The sequence below is a fragment of the Calidris pugnax genome, unplaced genomic scaffold (assembly GCF_001431845.1).
Source record: "Calidris pugnax isolate Ruff unplaced genomic scaffold, ASM143184v1 scaffold111, whole genome shotgun sequence".
In the NCBI taxonomy this organism is placed as follows: Eukaryota; Metazoa; Chordata; class Aves; order Charadriiformes; family Scolopacidae; genus Calidris; species Calidris pugnax.
In genome coordinates, this window is record NW_015090872.1 from 2,667,940 (window position 1) to 2,691,017 (window position 23,078).

Here is a 23,078-nt window from a genome sequence, read left to right on the forward strand (position 1 = left end):
GGTGCACCACAACCAGAGCTCCTTCCACTGCTTCGTAGAAACCAAAGGTACAGCCACGGTACCTCCTGCAGCAGCGGAGCTGTGCTGGCTGCTGCTGGCTGCCTTTGCTATTGCTCTTGCATTAAGCATCACTCTTCCAGCTGGGAATTCAGGAAAAGGAATGTATTTTCTGTTCTTTTTGTCATACTGTTGGGGAAAAGTCTTGGAAGAGGAAGTTTTCTGCAGTCAATTTTGGTGTGATTTCCTTGGATACTAAATAAGCTACTAAGATCTGCTTTTAAAGTAGAACAAAATGATTTGAGTTCTCCTTTAGTCAGTTGTGACAGATGTTGAAGTGTGGTGCTCAGGGGTGAGTATAGAAATTTATTTGCAGAGATTTTTTTTTTTGTACTTCCCATAAAGAACACACAGTGCATTTAACTCATAATTTCAGTTTATTATCAAAATGTTTTTATCAGATGACAAACTCAGAAAGCTAAAAGGAACATAGGTTTTTAAATATACCTATTGTAGCAGTCATCTGAGGTATCTGGTACTTATTTTTGGAAATCCATTTGCTTTGATACACAAAGCAGTAAGTTCCTTTGCAATCTGCATGAGGATGTTTAATACATATCATTGCAGATTTAAAGCCTTTTACCTTCTTACTTAAAGCTCCATTCCTGCAGTCGGCTGTGCAGCTTTACTGATGCAAGGACTGACATTGATCAGAACAAATTATGTGCAGGATCAGACCCTAAACACTCAGAAAGTCAGCCTGAAAACTTGAATATTGGTACACTTCATTGGAGAGCTCAGTTTTGTAGACTTTGCCTTATTGCCTAATACCATGCTTTACTCAAATTTCCCAGTTCTATGCAGCCACTGATTAAATATATTACAATACTTCAAGTCAAAAGTGTAGCTGAGATTTAAATATAAAACCTATGATTTATACATTACTAGAAACTTTAAAAAAGACCAATTTTAGACAAAGCAAGAAAAAGCTTAGAAAACTGTGAAAGGGTCTTTGATCACAATCTTGCGGATTACATGTTCAAAAGTTAATAAATTACCTACAATTTCAGTTTGGCTGGAAAGCAGTAAATAAACTGTTGTAAATAGTGACTTCAGATAATACACATAATTAGTGAGAAGTTATTTAAGTACAGCAGGTCTTTGGACTCCTCTTGTATAAATGGTTTCAAGTAAAAATGAAAACATTTGGTAGAACAGGTTTACCTTAACAGCAGAGGGTACAAAGTCTGACATTTAGGATATAAACTGTTGTCTCGGTTTGACATCATGTCATGATGTCTAAAACTGGGTGTTACTTAGTATTTCCTTCCTCCACCTGATCAGAAATGCACATTCACCGACCAGTGGGAGATAAGGTGTTTGACTTGGAAGTTTTAATATAAATCCAAAAAGCCATTGGCCAGTGGGGACCAGGATTAACTACAAGTGAACTGTTACTGTTACGCTGGCAAGAGATTCAGATCCTGCAGCGTTCAGTGACAGGAGAAGCAGCCATTCAGCCAGAGCAGCCAATTGCTGCATTGGCACTCCTCCTTCCTCTGATGGTTTGGTGTGTGATTTTTTTAATTTTTTTTTTGGCTGTTTATTAAGAATTACAGTCACTCCTCTAGCATATTTCCCTCATTTTTCTTCCCTCCTCCCCTTCTCAAAATTAGTTCAAAATTTCTCTTTTTCTGGACAGCTTCTGGAGATGCATGGTTTACAGTTCGTCACCAAACTCGGCACTTTTTAGCAGGATCCATGTAGTTTGTCTTGCTGCATGAAAAGGCTTCAGCAAACTCTGGAGAGTTTTGCAATGATCCAATGACCCTTTAAAACAAAACAACGTCATTTTGTCATTCTTGCTTGCCTTTGTTTACAACAAACAAGAAGACCCACAATTTGTAACTTCTTTTTTTGTGTGTGTCACCGTGGGAAATGCCTGAACGTGGGTATTTCTGAACTCTTAACTGTTGCTGCCGTTTTGCCTTAAGTATTGGCTCTATTTTCTCTCTCGGTTTGTATGGTCCCTATTGCAGCCACCTAAAATATAAGACCTGTCCCTTCTTCATTATTGGCTCTCACAAAACTTCCATTTATTTCACAGGGAACAGGTTTACTGCTTGTTGTTAGTTTTTTCAGCTTCGTTTTGCTGACAAGTTTCTCGGTAAAGGGAAAACAAGACCCTGGGGTAGTGGACTGTGGTGTAACTTTTCAGTGAATGTTCATTTGCATTTTTACACCAATCAAGTTTTAACTGAGATCATACTGCTTCTCTGGGCATTCTCCACAAATGTTCCAGTGAATGAGTTTCCTGGAAAAAAGACTCGTACAAAGAACAGCTTTCAAGTGAATATGAGGACATTCCAGCTAAAGCAGTTTTTATATGTGTAATTGTGAACATATGTGAATATATCTGCTAGGAGTTGCTCATTCCTTCAGGAATGGAAATATAACATGCACATAACTGGTGGAAAACAGCTTCAAATGTCAAATGCAGATACTGGTGCACATTGGTTGTGGACCAGGAATTTTTTGAAGAACCATTTCTTTGAGCAATCTGTGATTATTCTGTGAATAATCTTAATGACTAGATTCATCAGAACCGGAAAGCGTCCACAGAAGTTGAGGTGAAGTTCAGTGCCTGACATCTGCAACAATGTGACTGTCTCTCCAAGATCAAAAGCAACACTATTTGCTGCTAACTGGTCTCTAACTGGCAGCAGCCCAGGAGAGAGCACAGAGATATGATTACAAAAAAGGTCTTGCATTGAAGTGATCTATCAGTGCTTCACTGCTCTGTTAATAGTATGTCATTAGGCAGTAATTTTGTGGGTATGTCTCATGTACTGAAATGCTTTCTATTTTAGAGCTCTTGGGGGGGGGCCTCATCCTGAAAATTACTTCACATTCTAAAAATATTAGTATGGTTTCTCTTTAGTACTTGTGTATTTCCATATAAAGTTCATATAGGCTTTCATACTGATGTAAAATCAGCACAATATGTGATGTAATATATCTAAGATATGCACAGATACAGTTACACAGAGATGCTGAACTAGTGAACTTTAAAGGACTCATGACTCATACAAATTAGATATGCAAAGAGGAGGCACAGTTCTGAAGAACTGCTGCAGAGCCTCATTAGCATTGCGACCAAATTTGGCTGAGTGTAGGACTTGATGCATAAACTGCCTCTGGCGAGATCTGCAGATAGTACAAAAACCACCCACAGAGAAATGCCAGTCAAGTAGCCATTGAAGGAACAGTCACTGCTTTCACTAAATATTTGAGTATGTGGGATAAACAATATAATTCTTTGGTGAAAAGCCGTTGAAAGAAACATACTGGAATTAATGTACTGAATTGTATCAGGAGAGAAATCAGCTATTGTGTATGTGAATCCTGGAGATGACACAGCCTTTCAAAGCTAACAGAGATGTTGTGATGTCTACATTACTGCTTGATCTCATGGCATTAAACAAACAGATTTATTAGAGCAAAGCCATTGTTAACGCTGCCAATGAATAGGTTGCTCTGACTTAAGTTCAAAAGAGAAGGACCTAGTCTGGCTTAAAGACTTCTGCCACGAACAGCCAAGTTTCCTGCATGACTCTACTGAATTCAAGCCCACCTATTCTTGGGAAGGCTGACTGAGTTCACGAGGCAGAAAATACAGATTTGCTTATTGCTCCACAGCACATAGATATGATACTGGCTGAGGGGCAGCGTCTGCCACCTAAAACTCACTGCTGTTACTCTTGCAAGAGAAAAAACAGTGGCCTTGTATAACAGCTGGGGCACAGCAGAGCCCCAGTTCTGGGCTGCAGGCGTTACGAGTAATGCTGGTTACAGACCAGTGAAGACTGGCCAATCCACTCTGTTGGAAATAAAGAACATCTTTCTAGCTCTAGGTGGCAAAGGCGTTCCTCATTCTAATGACAGCAAAGGCTATGGACAGATGGTCATTTTTCTCTCATGTGAGTATTACTGTTTAAAAGAAGATGAATTCTTGGAATGCATGGGAGAGTAAAATCCTTACACTCCACAGATGATATGGAGATTTTACCCGTGACTTTAGTGGAGGACGGAAGTCCATCCATAGCCTTTGGTCTTTATGTGTACCCTAGCAGAAACTATTGCGGGGGTCAGGGGACTTCCAGAAGAGCACTGAATTCCAGACACAGTTACTGGGACTCTGCTGTAACAATCATGCACATTTGGTAATGGCCAGGTGATGGTATTTATGTCCTGTGGTGATCACCGTTCAGAGCTTCTCGACAGAGTGGACAGAATTAAGTTGCATCATCTCAAGAGGGAGGACAATTCCTCCACAGCCTTACATTGCCTGTGGAGCTACCTGGGAAGGATTGTGCCTCTTGTGTCAGCACTGAGCTGTGCTAGGGCTGGGAGACCTTTCTCTCTCTTAACCATTTTCAGTGTGCTGTGCCTATGTGTGTATATGCCTACACCTGCCCTGGTAAGTGCAACCTGTAGAGGTTGTGTAGAGTTCTTCAAATTCTGTATTGCACCTGGGAATTCACTGAAGATTATTGTAAATACTGACCTGAATTTGCCTGGGCTGTGCACGTCGGTTTTGATGGAATTCACAGCATATTCTGGTCTGTACGTTCCACACCATACCTACACACATAACAAAGCAAAGCATTTGTTAGCTGTAAGATTGTCCGGGCTGTCACTTCACCGTGACATTCCTAATGTCATGAGAATAAATTTCACATTAGAACGTAAGGGAAAAAAAAAAGTATATTTTGCTTAAAAAAAAAAAAGTATCATGTTGTCCCCAGACAACGGCACTTACTCGTGGCTGAATTCACTTCCTTAGGAAAGACAAAACAAGACTTTATTTTCACTACTTTGTAGTGAACACTGCTCAGCTTAGCAACTCTGCCAGCTCTTAGTGAAACTGTGAAAGTCAGCTTTCTCATTCTGACTTACTGTTAAACTGTAACTCAGTGATTTTCAAAACCTCCAGTCAAGAAGTATAGAATACCTGGGCGAAGTTCAGAAAAAACAGCTGTTTATGGTTCATATCAAGACCGGGAAGAAGTTTTTCTTTTCCATGCTTTTTCACAAAGTTTTCATAGGCCTGTAGAATGAATTGAGTAGAAATATTAAAACTTCCAGACCAGATAGACAAAATGAAATTATGACAAGGAGGAAGACTTTTTTTTGATGCAATCAATCACAGACTACCTGGGCCATCCATCTTTCTACATGCCACCTTTAAACAGAAGACGACAGAGCCATTTCTCAGTCCTGTGATACCAGTGGTGTGACTGAATCAAGACAGTTTTCTCCCTGATTGGGCTTTACAGTAGTGTTTTACACCAGGTTTAGTGAAGCTGCCTGAATTATACTGGAATAAATGGTAAGAGAAACAGGCTTAGACTTGAGAGATATGGGGTAAAAAGCTTCAGCTGTGGCAAAAAAAAATCATTCTTCTCTCTGATTCTACAGAACACATGTATTTGCTGTCCTGTTTACAGTGTTTCTCTCCAATGTTTATCCCATAAATGTATTTTATATTTTTTTGTCAGCTCTTAGGTTAGAATCTAAAATAACACACTTATGGTAAGATATACTTTCTCTGTATATAATACAGAGTTCCAGGATCCAATTTTACTATCAAAACTGATTCTGCTGGAAGAAGAAATAAATGTGATCAATTATCTAATGTTGCATTATGAAAAGGTGGTATTTTTTTTTTGGTTGGGGTTCTGTTCCTTTTTTTCATAAACAAATTGCGGAAGATATTAAAACCTTTCCATAGTAAAAACATCTGCTTTCATGTTTCTTATGAAGACCATGTGTCAAACAATGTGGTGTTAGTGTATCATTATTGATAGAAAGATGCATGGCAAGTTGGAGAAATGTTCTTTCTAAAGTCAGTGCCAAGCTATTACACAAAAAAAGGCAATCAACTGCACAAGTGCAAGTTGAGGAATGAGCAGTTAAAAGATCTGCTGAAAAGGCTCCGGAAGTTTTAGTGGATAACAAGCTGAACACGAGCCAGCAGTGCCACAGGACTGCAAAAAAGGCAAGTGTCATACTGGGATGTGTAAACAGAAGTGCCTTATGTAAGATACATGAAGTAATCCTTCTACTCTACTTGGCACTGGCCAGGTCTCAGCTGGAGCACTCTTGTCCAGTTTTGGGCACTGCAATTCAGGAAAGTTGTGGACCAACTGGAGAGAGTCCAGAAGAAAGCAGCAAGAATGAGCAGAGGTCTAGCAAACATGACCTATGAGGAAAGACTGAAAGAATCGGGTTTGTTTAGTCTAAAGAAGAGAAGTCTGGGCCTTGAAGTATGTAATAGTCTTCAAATACGTAAAAGGTCACAGAAAAGAAAGGAACAGATTGCTCTCTGTTGAAGGCAAAGACATGATGGCACTCGAACTGCAGCAAGGAGTAACAGAACTTCTCCTACGGTATGTTTGAATGATATAAAAATGGTTGATTCTATCTGCTAGGAGAAGGGGGGTAGACTACATGACCTCTCAAGATTCTTTTGGACCTTTTTTAACTATTTATATGATGTCATAATAATTATTAATATCTAATTTTTTTGTAATACTTTTGACCTTCTAATTTCTCTTGGGCTACTCACATTCCTTTCAGAAGGTACCCTCTTTCATGGGTTTGTACTGTTTTGTTTTGTTTTTTTTTTAAAAAAAATGCACAATTTTCCAGTAGTTGAAGATCAGACTAATCTAATATGCCATACTAACTCCTCTTTTAGCTTTCTAAGTCATTCTTTAAACTCTTACTAGTAATTGTATTTGCCCTCAGATACATATATTTCTAGTGAAGGAAGTGTTGCTGGATGGCTTTGTTTGCAGAAGCTGTGATGGTAACTTTTGAGAAGTGTGAGTTGGTCCGTGCATCCCTGCAGGCGCTCTGTTGAGGAATGACAGCTCTCCAGTTGACAAGTGTTGAATGTTTTGCCATAGAACAAAGTGTTCAGGGAAGGAGAGGGAAGATCATGTTATTAAGGCCATCAGATTTGCAAGTAACAAGAAAAGTTCACAGATAAGTCGACTTGCTTCTCGCTTCCCAACTCACATTCACAAAGAGAAGACCTCAACTGTGTTTACTTTGTCTCAAAGTTGGCCAGTCTGAGGAGTTAAGTATCTATTTCAAGAAGAGAATGAAAGGAAAGCCAAAAAGCGTACAAGCTCCCGTGGAAGGCTTTGTGCAAGGAGTCCAGATGTCACTGACATCTTTGGACACCTGTACAGGGGACCCAAGTCACTTGTACAAGATGATATTTGGAACAGTTTTTTGAGCAGTGTTAGTGTTTCATGTAGACAGAGACTATTTATTGGTAGAGCTTAGAAGAAAGTCATTCTGTCCCTCCTTGCTGGCATAAAAAAAGCTGGTGAAGACAGAGGCAGAGAGCTGCTCAGTATCATTAGATTAGTTAGGTGGTGGTCCAAGTGTGATTCACTAGATGTTTTCATTCTACAAATTCCCTATGCACAATAGGAAAAAAGAAAAAAAACCAAAACAACAGAGAAAGTAGTCAGCTGAAAAAGAGTGCACTAGGAACAGCTAATATGTAAAATGTTTCTTCTTCAAAGGCCCTGAAGTTACTTTTCTTAATCTATGATGGTTTCAGCTATAACAGAAAAATGAAACTTCTTACCTTATATGCTTGTCTGATACCTCCATTATCAGCAATGTTTTCTCCCAGTGTGTTGATTCCACTCAGCTGTAAAAGAGAAAGGAACAGTATAGTTTTCTGAAAAGAATAGCTTATCTAGTACCTGTCATGGCAAACTTTGTGCGTTTTTCACTTTTTAAAGGTGAGAATTCCCTTAAAATCTGAAGTTTTAGCAGAAGATTTAGTTAATGTCTCTGAAAAGTCTTTGTCTCCCTTGTCTCAAAATCCATGTGACTACTATTGTTTTCCCTAATCCTCTTCCTTCCCTTACAGACAGCTTTCTAGGGTCTTGTATCTCTTTTACCCAGATTTTCTGATGCTTAGTTATTGCTCGTTCATTTGTATTTTCTCCATGTCTTTAACCCTCAGCTTCTTACTACAGTTCCAATTAGAGGAAGTGAGCAGAATCTGTCCGTAAAATCTAAACTCCAAGTAGTTGAAATGATCAGTCAACAGACATCAGCAAATCTGCTAGAAAGTATTTTCCTGTATGTTAGGCAAGTTAGGTAGCTCTTTGGTAGCAAAATACATAGAAGAAAGCTATTTTGCTGGTATAATATTCATAAGTCGGTGAAGTATCACTGAAGACAAGCTTTGGTAATGGAGAATCTGTAGTTTTATTTGTAAAAAATAATCTTTTCAACCTGTAGCCCTAGATACTGGTCTGTGATATTCAAAGCCGCAAAACTTAGAATCACCATTAGATTGAATTTAATATGGGAAAAAATGGCAGAAAAATATGTTGAAATAGTCTTCTCTGTTTTTACTGGCCTGTGAGTTCCAACAGTTTTATCTTTTCCCTATTGTGTATGACGGAATATATTGTCAGCCTCTAAGAAAACAGCCACTAGTAGTCAGAGAAACAGTTTCTTGTAATTATCTTCTCATTCACCACATAACTGTAAGAGGTCCCACCCAAGAGAAATTTTGTTCCTTACAGAAAAACAGGTGGTGGCACAGTTCAATTCTGCACGTGGTTATCCACTGAAGTAACTGCGGTTGAAATCTGAAAAATCTGCAATCTGCTGTCTGTAGCTTTGAGGTATGTGTCCTGCCAGCCGGGAACAGTAACATCCCTATGGCAGCAGGGTGGGAGCAGTGAAAAGATGCTGTCCCTAAATGATTAAAACCAGATTGCGTACTGGAGACAATGCAGGTGCATTAGCAGAGCATTTGGTCACCCCTGAAATGACACGCTGTGACGTGCTGTGTTACACACACGGGGTTGTCTCCTTCCAGTGGCAGTTTTGCAGCTTGCATTTAATCAGAACAGGACTGGTCTTCTGTTCAGTGTGAGTAATTATAATATGACTATCACTTGTTGCTGTGAGTTAATGGAATATTGGTCTTGTTGGGACACAGAATAAACCTGATCCTGCTCACTGTTCTCGTGAAATTAGGGCTTCCAGACACAGACTCTACACTGAATGTCTGATAATTTAAACTCTGCAGAATGCTACAAATGCAGTCACGTTTAGATTGCCTCCCCTAAATATCTGTATCATCTTCTCCTCTCCTACTGTACATGATTCTTCTTGGACCTTTTTGCTCTGTAGTCCAGATGTTTGTCTTGGGATAGTGAAGAAAAGCATCAGGCAGGATTTGTTTTGATGGGGATATATGTTATTTGTGCATCAAGATTTGGGGAAGTGAGGTTCAAACTTCCAATTTTTTTTTTCTGTTCCTTTGTGGAATTAAGGAAGAGCCTTTGAGGGCCCAAAAAGACTTCTGGCACTGTCACTCCTTCAAAACATATATCCTGCCTCTTCCAGAACCGTCACTGTATGTGTGGAGTTTTTACCTCTATCTTTAATTTTAAGAATGTCTATTGCCTTTCTTTTTTTTTGTGTGTGTGTAGGGATGACAGTGTTGGCCCTGAGCCAAGAAAGCATTCATATGAATAAGTGTTTGCATGTTTAGGACATAAGATTTTGTGCTTCCTCATTAAAATAACATTGGTAGAGAAAAATAAATATGACATACATGCTGTCCACCTGCTAGGTCCCAGGAAAAGTTTCCGTACTGGTACACCATACACTGGGATAGCTCCTTAAAACTGCGTGCTGATTCTTCAGTCCACCAGTCTATGAGGTCTCCATTCTCATTAAAATTTCTGCCTGTAATAATATGTTAACAGAATTGTGTACACAGGAAAAGAGGGTTTTGATGCAGTAAGAGGGGTAGCAAGTAAGTATAATCACTGACGCAAAAAAATCTGTAATGATGCAGTCGTACAGATGATGCTCTTTTGTTTTTTTCCCCCTAAGAGGGCTATACTTCAGTAGTATGACTGAATCTGAAGAGGGGATTAAGGCTGTAGAAGGAAAACAAACTAATTTGACTGAATCTGAAGAGGGGATTAAGGCTGTCTTAGAAAGCCTGGTATGGTTCTGACCTGTGACTTGATGCTGGATTGATCATAGTGTGGGTCTGGAAATGGATGGTGTGGCTGGGCAGCAGGTCTGATAGCTGGACCCTTGAGTTCCCACCTGTGCCAGCCTAATGACACACCCTGTTCCCCATTACACACAGCTTATGATGGTGTTTGATGTAGCCTTTGGGAAAAGCAAGTGACCAGGAACTGTACTAAAAGCTCTTGTGTGCTGCAGGCCCACGTCCTGGGCTGTTGCTGCAGCCTGGCAGCTACAGGACAGCCTGTGGGATTCTTTGGATTGTGCTTTTTGGAGAACAATATTGTAAAGCCTCAGAAATCCAGATTTGGTATTATACATGGAAACTTCATTTTATCTGCTCTCTGGAATGATTAAGCACTAAAGCATGTCAAACATTCTGCGCATTTTAGGTTTTGTAACTTGAAACTCAGTGCCTTACCGTTGTCATCAAAACCGTGTGTGATTTCATGACCGATGACCATGCCTATGCCACCATAATTCAGAGATTTGGGCTGGGATGCACTGAAGAAAGGAGGCTGCAAAATGCCAGCAGGGAAGACTGCAAAAAAAACCCAAACCACAACACAATTACGACACTGCCTCATTATCCTGTGTGTTCAGTGTGAAGAGACCATTTTTATGGGCTTCAACCAAAGTCATGTGGTTCCCTCAGATTTACCAGCAGCAGTAAGTGAACTGACACACAGTAATGGCTGTAGGATGGTAGGGACAGATCAACAGGACCACTCCTCTGCCCCCCAAACTCTTCAGACACTTAGGAAATCGTGATCAGCTTTTACCTTGTTGCTATTTTATTCTTCAAAAAAGCATCTTACTTTTCCATTTTACAGCATTTAGCATTCTCAGACTCCTGTATCATTATTAAATAAACCTCACAGTATCATGAAAAGTGGGAGGGTGTTCCCCTAGAAAAATAAATTATTTAGTCGTCATTCCCACCACAAATCAATCTCAGAGAGAGGAATTTATTCTTCCACTGAAAATACCGGCAACTCCCACTAGAATCAATAAAAATAGGCCAAGCTGGCAATGAAAGAACTGGAACAAAGCAATTCTTTTCACCCACTTCTGTGCTCATTTTTCTAGACTTTTAAGAAACAAAGTAGTAAAAATAAATCATCTTGCAATTGTGATCTTTTTATAAAGGAATTAAAAATTCTATAAAGCACTTGGTTGCACTTTATATCTCATGCAGGCTTTTGCCCTATACTTCAGTCTGTGGCAGCAACACAAAGTATTAATCCTCACTGTGAATGAGATGTATGGAACTCTACAAAACTTTACCAAAAAAAGAGGAATTAGATGACAGCTTTCACACAACAAAAGAAAGAAAACAGATACTTCTTGCATTTCAGCAGAAATCCAGTACAGTTCTAGCAGTTTCTTTCGAGGAGAAAGAACCATGGGAAAATTGAAAGATAATAAACAGGTTAGGAAACAGCTATTTCTGCTGTCCTGTGTAACTGCTGTAACTACTGTCACAGCGGTTCTATTACATGGATAGTTCCACATGGAATTAAATATCCACAGGTTTTGATCTTCTTATCTCAGAGTATTGATGACGTAAGACAAGAATGTAAATGTGGTACTGTGTGATGGGTTATTTTGATGACTGGCAAACCAGAGTGATACCTGGAGGGTACAGCATCAGAAGACTCCTCTTTTTGGAGAGTAGTGCTGGAAGAGGTTTACTCAGAGTGATACACATCAGTCCTGCTGGCCTAGAATATTACAACTGTAACTTGCTTGGAGCTCAGCCTGTCTTTTGCTTGAAACTAACTATAGGGCCATCATCCCTCCGTGGAGGCAGACAGTTACCCAGGACTTTCTGTTCAGTTTAATTAACATCCTGTCACTTCATCCATTTTTAGAGTAAAATGGCGGAATTAGTAGATTTTATTTCTTCTTAACTCCACCCTTCTGAAAACAACTTGTTCCATTACTTCTGTTATACAGTACAGATCTGCAGTGGCCAGGCATTCCTCCCACAATCACATACATTCTGAGTAGAAATTTAAAGAAGAGAGAAGTGCAACTCCTTTGGGATCTAAAGGGCAGATTGTACTTTCCAGCTTTGTGAATATCCAAGGCAGGAAAAGGCATAAAGAATTTCCCTCAGAATGTGTGCAGCCCTGGACGAAAGAAGAGGACATGCTGCATTTCTTCTTGACTGTGTTTGAGAACAGTAACGCCTTTGCCAGGCCGGGCTGTGTTGCACAGTGTCCTCCCAACAGCCAGAAGCACAGCTCAGTTTAATTTTGCATACCTGCCTGTAGGTCAGAGGCCACTGGTACCTAAAGGAACATATGGTGAACTACCTTACTAGCAGCAGCTCGGCTGACTTTTTGAGGTTGAGTGGCTTCCTGACTTCCTTACCAGTGCTGCTGGTAGAACAGTGATAAAGTCACCGTATTAAAATGTAGTAACAGAGGTCTAAATTTCCTACACATCATGCACAAAACTCCTATTTAGAGGGATTATTTTGTTTCTAAAGCATAATACTAAGCTAATTCAGACATCCCTCTAAAGATCAGACTGCTTTAATTATCCTGTGGCATGCCATACATAAAGGATGAAGTAACAATTTATGGCTCACATTAACTGCCAGTCACCAGTTTCAGTCTTCCAGATCATGATTCCCTTCCTACAAATTACTGCCCAAAGCTAGTTTAAACAAAGCCTTCTGAGCAGATTTTTCTGCTAAATATTCAGCAATGAGCTAAATGCTCACTTAGCTTTACCACCTGCCAAACCGACTGCATTGTCTTGCCATCCTTCACCAAGCAGTGCCAGTCAGTTAAGTCAACACGGTTTTATCTCTGTGAAGTCTATCTTGGATTTCACAATGCCTGTTTCATGTTCCACTTATAGAATCTACTGCCATCCCTAACAGTTTGCATTGACTGGAGAAGTTAATGAACCTCGGCAAGTATCATCGACGTTTTGACTAGGACACGAAACCTAAAAATATGTGAGTATTGAAGGTGCTGAATTCCTGTGCACTGGCCTGTATTCTCTTGTCCTGTTTCTGACTGCACCAATACAAGTTTTCTCCTTGCCTCCTCATTCTTGCCTGCACGATGTTGAGGCTGACAATGCTCCAGTCCCAGTTTGCCCCAAACGGTATTCTCTGTGACTCTGAAAATGCAAGCTATGGCATAAAGACACAGGTGATTAGCAGAAATCAGGATCATAGATCTGTTTGACAGATCACCTGACTTACTAAAGTCTGAAAATTTAGGACTGCGCGCTGTTTTATCCTCTTTAAATCTTCAGTGGTGACAGAAATGATTACAAAGGAAAAATCCTTTTGGAAAGCTTGAGTTCTTGACAGATCACCTGACTTTACTAAAGTCTGAAAGTTTAGGACTGCACACTATTTTATCCTCTTTAAATCTTTGGTGGTGACAGAAATGATTAAAAAGGAAAAATCCTTTTGGAAAGCTTGAGTTTGGTGATTTTTTCAATTATAAACCTGATGCTATTCCTTTAAACCTGCACTCACAGGGGTGCTAAATGAACCTTATTTTTTTGCACAGCAAGCACTGACTGTGAAAATGTTAGTGTGTTGTATTAAACATACCCTGTAAAAACTGGAAGAAAACTGCATCCATGTGGCTTAGTGCAGTTACACCTGCAGACTGAACTGCAGGGAGTGGGTTTTTTACTATGTAATAAGGTACAATACTTGAGCCCAAAATAAGGCTTTCAATTACCTCTGGTGCTACTGGAAGTCCTGCTGGTAGTGTCAGTCTTGCACATCAGTGACGTCATTTTTGACACTAGTATTATAAGAGAGTACCTGATGTTTTTCATCTTGATTAAATGGTTCATTTGATACAAGAAGTAGGACAATATCGGAAGCTATTACTGAAGACTGAAAAGAAGTGGAAATTTAATCCCTGGCAATGAAAATAATGTCTCCACCAAATATGTTTTTTTTTGAAGCCTTCATAAATGAACAAGAAATAATATAATTTCGTTTCTGTGCAGAGCCCTGCAAGACAAGGTTTCTGCATTTTTTAGAGACTTGTTTTCAGGAGTTATGCATGGATCATAGTACCTCACTAATGGCTTAAAAGGACACTGCAATTTATGAACTGTGGGTAATAGCAATAGTGGCAGAATGGATGTGACAGAAATACTGTCAGGCGTAATTAATGGTGTAAAATGTTTTTTGTGACTCTTGAAAGACTGCGCCATTGTAAAGTGAGCTGGTGGAGCTCACAAGATGAGAAAATTTAGTGCTTCCATGCACTTCTAATCTTTAGCTATAATGGATTTTTCAAAATTTCTTTAAAAGCATTTTAATGTTTTCTCCTCTATTTTAAGATACTTGTAACCATGGAAGGTTTTGGGTAGGCTGACATTAGATACGCTTATACTCAAATGCCTTGCAAAAACTATTTCATTGTACTAAGCTTGTATCTTACTTTTTAAAATAGATTTTTTCCTTGGTGTAATCTACCAGGTTTACATTTTCATTTTTCCACACAAAGGAAGCAGAATTAAATGACACATCAGACAGTGAATTTGAAGTCATCTATCAGACTTTAAGTCTTGAGAACAGCAATTAAGGATGCCTCAAAATTCCTTCAACTTTTCTTAAGCCATGTGTGAAAGAATGTGTGTCAGAACTCTGCGTTAAGATAGCTAACAGTTAAGACTTGCAATTTAAATGGGACTACTTAAAGTAATACTAGTATGGAGCTCTTATAGGCTATGGTTCATAATTAGGTCTTGAATTGCTATAGATAACTTAGCTGGTGAGAGATTTTCTGAGTAAACTTTGTCTTTGGGGTAATGCTGGTTTCACTGAGCCCAACTGTCATGATTATTTTTACACAGAGAAGGTTTTGACAGAGCGATGTAGGTTTTCTGTCTGTTTGGGACTTGACACAGCTCTGGAACAGTGACCATATGTTCCAGAAGCAGTGACCCCGTAAGTTCCTGGTCCCACACAGCATGGGACAGTTGGCTCAGCACACCTGACGTGAAGCTGATTGCTGCAGTCTGCCTTCTGAGCACTGGGTCTTAGAGCTGTGTTTGGGAAAGTGCTGGAGATGCAGAAATAGAAACTGAGAATAAGCTGGGTTTTGCGCTAACGTTTCAGCATTATTTCATCACCAAATGGAGAATATTTGTTCCCTTGTTAATACTACCTTTGTTTTAGACTGGTCTCATTCTCTGTAATTACCCTTACGGAAAGCAAAGTGTACTCCTTCGTGAGAAGAAGTATGGGGCTCTGATTCTGGCCCACCATGTGAAATGTTATGGGATTCTGAGGAGTTCAGCCAATGAAGTGGTGTATTCATTAACCAGCAGGATGAAAGCCAACATCCTTCCCAAAGTCGTACCCAATAAGTTTGTACAAAGGAATTGTGAAGTGGCTAGAAGGAATGGAAGCCATGTGTACTCTATGGCAGGAAGTTCTGCAGCTTCCTTTGAGTCAGTGTCTTCTTCAGGTAGAAGTGGTACTGTACTCCCTGTTCATCCCTTGAAAAATAAAAAGGCTGGGGCTACCAAATTTACTTGGTCATTAAACTTCTAACCGCTTCCCACTGCTGTTGCTTTCATGGCTGAATCTGATCCTTGTTCTACACAAAGGCAATTCAAAACATGAGGAGCTGAAAACTATGAATGAAATTGCTGACTTTGCTGCACTAAGGCCCTTCTGCAACCCCAATAATATTAAAAGCATTTCACTTCTTGATTTTAAAAATAGATACATGTATATATAAGTAATTTTGTTATTAAATCTGTATCCAGTTAATAAGTTGGTAAACCTTACCTATCTGATTTCTACTTGCTGAATAAAAGGCATTGACAACAGCAGCTCCACTTATCCACCTAGTAATAACAGAAGAATAAATGTTAGAATTTCAGTTTTTAATGGCAGAGTTAATGATTACTGGAACAAACCTAGAAATCGAATAACAGAATCACAGAGTAATTGAGGTTGGAAGGTACTTCTGGACACTGTTGAGTCCAACACCCCTGTGTGCTCAGCCTCTCATTGTATGTCAGACACTCCAATCCCTTCATCATTTAGTAGCCCTTTCCCTTTGTTATCCATACGGATTAACAACGATACTTAGTTTTTGGTTCTGTTTCTGCTCATACTGCAGCATTGTTTAAATAATACCTACTTTCCTTGCATCTCCAAGAAGAGTCAGGCTTCTCTATATCGCCTCCCATTACGCAGCTAAAGACAGGTATAAGACTTCCTCTTAGTCTTTTCTGTCTTAAACTGTACAAAGGTAGGTCTCTTATCTTCTTAAGATAAATCCAGCTCTGCAGCCCTTATTCAAAAGAACAGTCATTTTTCTTATTTGGCTTAAATTAACTTCCAAACGGGTCAGAGCTGAGACAGAAAGAGCACCCAGTACAGCCAGGGAATTTGCTGTGTCAGTCTTTTGGTACATTTGCCTTCTACATTAAAATTTTAATTCAGAGCAGGAGTACATTTCTGAAGTGGATTCCTGCTCATCCTCATGTAATCATGCTTCCTTTGGCTCAGCACTCTCTGGGCAAGAGAAATGAAATTATCAGGGATGAAATTAATCTTTCAGATGAACTTAATTAAAAAGCTGCTCTCCAGGAGTCCACTTAATCCACTCCAGGAGCTAAGGGACCAGACTAGACCTACTCCAGAATATTTAATCTTCTACGCCATCTCCCAATTTCTTTGCTCTATTTGCTAATGAAGGTCCAGCCTTTGAGAAAGAAGCAATGCCCTCTCACCTGCCCCCTTCATGGGGTAGGCTGACATTAGATACGCTTATACTCAAATGCCTTGCAAAAACTATTTCATTGTACTAAGCTTGTATCTTACTTTTTAAAATAGATTTTTTCCTTGGTGTAATCTACCAGGTTTACATTTTCATTTTTCCACACAAAGGAAGCAGAATTAAATGACACATCAGACAGTGAATTTGAAGTCATCTATCAGACTTTAAGTCTTGAGAACAGCAATTAAGGATGCCTCAAAATTCCTTCAACTTTTCTTAAGCCATGTGTGAAAGAATGTGTGTCAGAACTCTGTGTTAAGATAGCTAACAGTTAAGACTTGCAATTTAAATGGGACTACTTAAAGTAATACTAGTATGGAGCTCTTATAGGCTATGGTTCATAATTAGGTCTTGAATTGCTATAGATAACTTAGCTGGTGAGAGATTTTCTGAGTAAACTTTGTCTTTGGGGTAATGCTGGTTTCACTGAGCCCAACTGTCATGATTATTTTTACACAGAGAAGGTTTTGACAGAGCGATGTAGGTTTTCTGTCTGTTTGGGACTTGACACAGCTCTGGAACAATGACCATATGTTCCAGAAGCAGTGGCCCCATAAGTTCCTGGTCCCACACAGCATGGGACAGTTGGCTCAGCACGCCTGATGTGAAGCTGATTGCTGCAGTCTGCCTTCTGAGCACTGGGTCTTAGAGCTGTGTTTGGGAAAGTGCTGGAGATGCAGAAATAGAAACTGAGAATAAGCTGGGTTTTGCGCTAACGTTTCAGCATTATTTCATCACCAAATGGAGAATATTTGTTCCCTTGTTAATACTACCTTTGTTTTAGACTGGTCTCATTCTCTGTAATTACCCTTACGGAAAGCAAAGTGTACTCCTTCGTGAGAAGAAGTATGGGGCTCTGATTCTGGCCCACCATGTGAAATGTTATGGGATTCTGAGGAGTTCAGCCAATGAAGTGGTGTATTCATTAACCAGCAGGATGAAAGCCAACATCCTTCCCAAAGTCGTACCCAATAAGTTTGTACAAAGGAATTGTGAAGTGGCTAGAAGGAATGGAAGCCATGTGTACTCTATGGAAGGAAGTTCTGCAACTTCCTTTGAGTCAGTGTCTTCTTCAGGTAGAAGTGGTACTGTACTCCCTGTTCATCCCTTGAAAAATAAAAAGGCTGGGGCTACCAAATTTACTTGGTCATTAAACTTCTAACCGCTTCCCACTGCTGTTGCTTTCATGGCTGAATCTGATCCTTGTTCTACACAAAGGCAATTCAAAACATGAGGAGCTGAAAACTATGAATGAAATTGCTGACTTTGCTGCACTAAGGCCCTTCTGCAACCCCAATAATATTAAAAGCATTTCACTTCTTGATTTTAAAAATAGATACATGTATATATAAGTAATTTTGTTATTAAATCTGTATCCAGTTAATAAGTTGGTAAACCTTACCTATCTGATTTCTACTTGCTGAATAAAAGGCATTGACAACAGCAGCTCCACTTATCCACCTAGTAATAACAGAAGAATAAATGTTAGAATTTCAGTTTTTAATGGCAGAGTTAATGATTACTGGAACAAACCTAGAAATCGAATAACAGAATCACAGAGTAATTGAGGTTGGAAGGTACTTCTGGACACTGTTGAGTCCAACACCCCTGTGTGCTCAGCCTCTCATTGTATGTCAGACACTCCAATCCCTTCATCATTTAGTAGCCCTTTCCCTTTGTTATCCAAACGGATTAACAACGATACTTAGTTTTTGGTTCTGTTTCTGCTCATACTGCAGCATTGTTTAATTTAAATAATACCTACTTTCCTTGATGAAGGATCTCAGCATTACTTTTGGGTCCATCTTGACACATGGGAAATAATGACTTTTAACTATTTTTCGTTTACAGTTTTACTGGCTTTCATCAGTGATCACCCAATGAAATTCCTAGAATCACAAGCAGGGCTAGTGTTTTGATGTGGGTCATTATTGTACAGTTCATAATATTTCAGATAAGATGTCAGAGAAAATGAGATAACAATTCTACAAAATAAATTAGATGAGCCTTTCACAACGGAGGCTGTATTTCCTGGCTCCATGGTCTAGGAGTGAATTTCTGTGATAAATGATCTGATAACTGTATTGCACATGCCAGTCATAAGCAATGGAAAGGATTCTAACAGTGGCTATTGCTTGATTATGTGAAAATTTATTTGCAGAATAAATTATAACTATCTGAGGATAATCAATTGTGGTTGATACTTCTGGGCTCACTCCAGGTGATCTTTGGATGCAGGTCAACTCATGGTTGTTACTCCTAACTCTCATGCTTGTGAGAACAAAATACGAGTTGTGTTAAATTAAGCTGAAGCAATTGAACAAGCCAAACCCAAACATGGCCTGAAGTTAAAACAGAACAGAAGTGAGGTGGCTGTTAGGTGGAACGTGAATTTTCAGTTAATGAAAAGCTGACGTGGTATTTGGAAGAGTCATAGTGGTGATTCCAGAGGTGGGAAGTATATACTTCATCTTCTGAAAGGGTGAGAATTTGAAGATGCAAGATGACTGACTAGAAAGAATCTGAACAGTTGCAGTTTTTGATTTTTTTTTTTTTCTTAAAAAAGAAGTCTGGAACAGCACTATGAAAAGAAAGTAATTAACAGAAACACAGAATCATAGAATAATCTAGGTTAAAAAAAAACCAAACAAAAACCACCACAAGAACCTTTAGAAGTTAACTAGATTAGGTTGCTTAGAGGCTTGTCCATTTAAGATTTTAGTATCTGTAAGGCTGGAGATACAGAGATCTCACAACCTCTGTAGGTCTTGTTTGATGACCCACAGAGTAAAAAGTGTTTCCTGACGTCTAGTCAGAATTTGGAATGTTCCAACTTGTGTTTCTTCCCCCTTGTTCTATTTCTGTGCATCTCCAAGAAGAATCAGGCTTCTCTATATCGCCTCCCATTATGCAGCTAAAGACAGGTATAAGACTTTCCCTTAGTCTTTTCTGTCTTAAACTGTACAAAGGTAGGTCTGTTATCTTCTCCTCAAGATAAATCCAGCTCTGCAGCCCTTATTCAAAAGAACAGTCATTTTTCTCATTTGGCTGAAATTAACTTCCAAACGGGTCAGAGCTGAGACAGAAAGAGCACCCAGTACAGCCAGGGAATTTGCCGTGTCAGTCTTTTGGTACATCTGCCTTCTACATTAAAATTTTAATTCAGAGCAGGAGTACATTTCTGAAGTGGATTCCTGCTCATCCTCATGTAATCATGCTTCCTTTGGCTCAGCACTCTCTGGGCAAGAGAAATGAAATTATCAGGGATGAAATTAATCTTTCAGATGAACTTAATTAAAAAGCTGCTCTCCAGGAGTCCACTTAATCCACTCCAGGAGCTAAGGGACCAGACTAGACCTATTCCAGAATATTTAATCTTCTACGCCATCTCCCAATTTCTTTGCTCTATTTGCTAATGAAGGTCCAGCCTTTGAGAAAGAAGCAATGCCCTCTCACCTGCCCCCTTCATGGAGGGAAAAGTGCAGAAGGGAACTCATTAAATTATCACTGATTACCCTCCAACCAAGTACCTCCTCTTGTGGAAACTAGCTGAAAGACTATACACAGTATTTTAAAATACTTACTCCTCTTTGTCCACCTTTTCTCTAAGCTTTTTCAGCCTTTTCTTCTGGGTAAATACTAAGTTTTGAATAATGTTTTCAAAGTATTCTTCTTCTTTGTAGTTCAACTAAAAAGAAAGAGGGAAAAAGTGGTGATGTTAGTGATTTGCAGTAAAAGAGAGATGGATCTGAAAATCTAGTCTTAAGCACGATGAGCTAAGCAACACATTTTTAAGAGTATTTTTTTTGATCTACTATTAGAACTTAGTTTGCAGTGCTCTGCTACGTCACAGAGTTAATTTTGTACCTGCATATATGTTACCAGCTGTGTATTTTTTTCCCAAAGATATTTATTTTCTCTTTATAAACATATATTGAGTGGAGTTCAGCATTTGCTGGTTTTGACCCTAACCTCTGGAAGTTGCCCGCTTGAAACCAGTAGCTACCAGCCTGGTAAGCTGAAATTCCACCTTAGAAAGAACACATGAATAAGGCTCACATGGTATCTACTTCACCCAGTGTTATGTCAATACGTGGCAGATTTAGAAGTACTGGACTCAACGCCATTGGCTCCCTGTTCTGTTCTACCATAATTCCTCTAGAATGTATAAATTTCCTTGAAATACCATCAAATACTTCTCGCTATCTGTACTAGATCAGCTGTGCTACACTGGCTTGTAATACAGCCTTATTTACACCCAGTTATTCTGAGCAAATTCACCATCTTTTCTCTTAAGACCCTTTTCTAATTATACTGCCTGTTGTGGATACTTACCTCCTGGTACTCACTGTTCAGCTTACTGTCATCAGTCACGATCTCATCTGGGTAACCAATCCTCTCTCTAATTGCTGTTGCCTAGGGACAAGACAATTTGATATCCATAGCAAATCCAGCTATATTCTTAAATCAATCATAAATGAGGTAATAAATGCATTATGGAAGCAACTGCAGAAAAGCCAGAATGCTCATTATATATAGGTTTTGTTTACCTTTTTTTATTCATTGAATAAAACCTTACTACTGTGAAGTTTATAGCTAATTATAACTCTGGAGAATTCTAGAAAGTATCTAGAATTCTAGAAAGAACTCTAGAAAGTATCTCCTTTTCCAAGAGTAAACTTCAGAAATGTGCACATGACATGCATTGACTATGCTTTTGAGTTTAAATTCCAGTTGAAACAGAGTAGATCTCCTGAAATATTTGACATATTTTACAGCAGCTAAACCAGAAAGAAAATTCATAACTGGACATTTTTTAACTTCAGTATATTATAGGAAAGCACACTTACAAATTTCCAGAAATTTGTACCGTTTGACTCAGTTTGGGTTTGTATCCAAATTTCTTAACTAGCTCCTGCATCTACATTGGAGTGAAATGACTTCTTGAAATGTTCCCAAATTTTGCAATATGAGGTCCTGAAAAAACCTTACTCAGTTTCTTGTGATAGCCAAGTATTGATTTGTATTTGGTCGCAATGTCAGGAGTTATTAAAAAAACCCAAAGAACAAATGATTATTTAGCAAATTTTTCTACTATTTCCATATAAATATGCCTTAATAAATTTAGCAGTAAAATCACATTATTTATACAAATAATTTTATGACGTAGGCTATTCCCATAAAAAGGTGAACATTATAAGCAACATGTGGAGAGTATGTGGTTTCTGAGTCTAACTTTTCAGAAAGTTTGCATTTCATTTTGGCAAATAAATTGTTCGTAACAGTGGAAGTACTTCATAGACTTTGTACATGTACTGTCTATGTCTAATCATAGTCCAGAATTTATTTAGGATTTTCAATTCACTACTTGACTTAAACTGCCCTTCCTGATTGGAGGTTACTCTGTGGTTGTAACTGCTCAGGATGTGTAGCTCTGGAAGTAACACTAGGAATGTACATAAGCACCCCTTGGTGTAACTGCATCTTTACTGTCTGATCCCATCAGAGTCGGTGTAAGCTCACTGGATGCCGTGACTGTCTTAGCTCCTTGTTGCAATCATAGCTTTTTGCAGACTTTACAGTCTAGAGTTGTTTGATAAAACACTTAATATTTTGATAGTTATTTAAATTTTTTTTTTAGATTTTCTGGAGGAAAAAACCAAGTTCTGCTCTAGAATTAATTTAACCATGGTATTTTCCAAGCTTTTTTAAAATTAAATTTTAATAATGAATTATTATTTAAAATGCAAAATGGAATAGTTTTTTCTTATCTTCACAGTATAACAAAATCATAGAATCATAGAATCGTCTAGGTTGGAAGAGACCCTTGGGATCATCGAGTCCAACCATCTACCCTACTCTACAAAGTCCTCCCCTACACCATGTCCCTTAGCACTGCATCTAAATGGCCCTTAAACACAGCCAGGGATGGTGACTCCACCCCCTCCCTGGGCAGCCTGTTCCAATGCCCCACCCCTCTTTCAGTGAAAAATCCTTTCCTAATGTTCAATCTAAACCTCCCCTGTTGGAGCTTGAAGCCGTTCCCTCTCGTTCTGTCCCTAATTACCTGTGAGAAGAGGTGTGGCCTCACCAGTGCCGAGTACAGGGGCACAATCACCTCCCTACTTCTGCTGGTCACACTATTTTTGATACAAGCCAGAATGCCGTTGGCTTTCTTGCCCCCCTGGG

General features: G+C 39.1%; 1 protein-coding gene across 4 annotated transcripts in view; it reads right to left on the minus strand.

Moving 5' to 3' along the window:
• Positions 1 to 428: 428 nt before the first annotated feature.
• The window catches only part of MME (membrane metallo-endopeptidase), a 58,001-nt gene continuing 35,351 nt past the window's right edge, over positions 429 to 23,078 (minus strand). For 3 of the 4 annotated variants that reach the window (XM_014945795.1, XM_014945794.1, XM_014945796.1), the window contains exons 15-23: positions 21,225 to 21,305; positions 20,474 to 20,577; positions 18,292 to 18,350; positions 10,517 to 10,636; positions 9,668 to 9,801; positions 7,667 to 7,732; positions 5,012 to 5,107; positions 4,565 to 4,641; positions 429 to 1,827 (exon numbers count right to left, since the gene is read on the minus strand). In XM_014945795.1, coding sequence (XP_014801281.1) covers positions 1,728 to 1,827; positions 4,565 to 4,641; positions 5,012 to 5,107; positions 7,667 to 7,732; positions 9,668 to 9,801; positions 10,517 to 10,636; positions 18,292 to 18,350; positions 20,474 to 20,577; positions 21,225 to 21,305 — 837 coding nt within the window. In that variant the 3' untranslated portion in view covers positions 429 to 1,727. Of the gene's footprint in view, positions 1,828 to 4,564; positions 4,642 to 5,011; positions 5,108 to 7,666; positions 7,733 to 9,667; positions 9,802 to 10,516; positions 10,637 to 15,889; positions 15,949 to 18,291; positions 18,351 to 20,473; positions 20,578 to 21,224; positions 21,306 to 23,078 lie in introns of all 4 variants that reach the window. The other variant, XM_014945797.1, reaches the window with a different exon arrangement.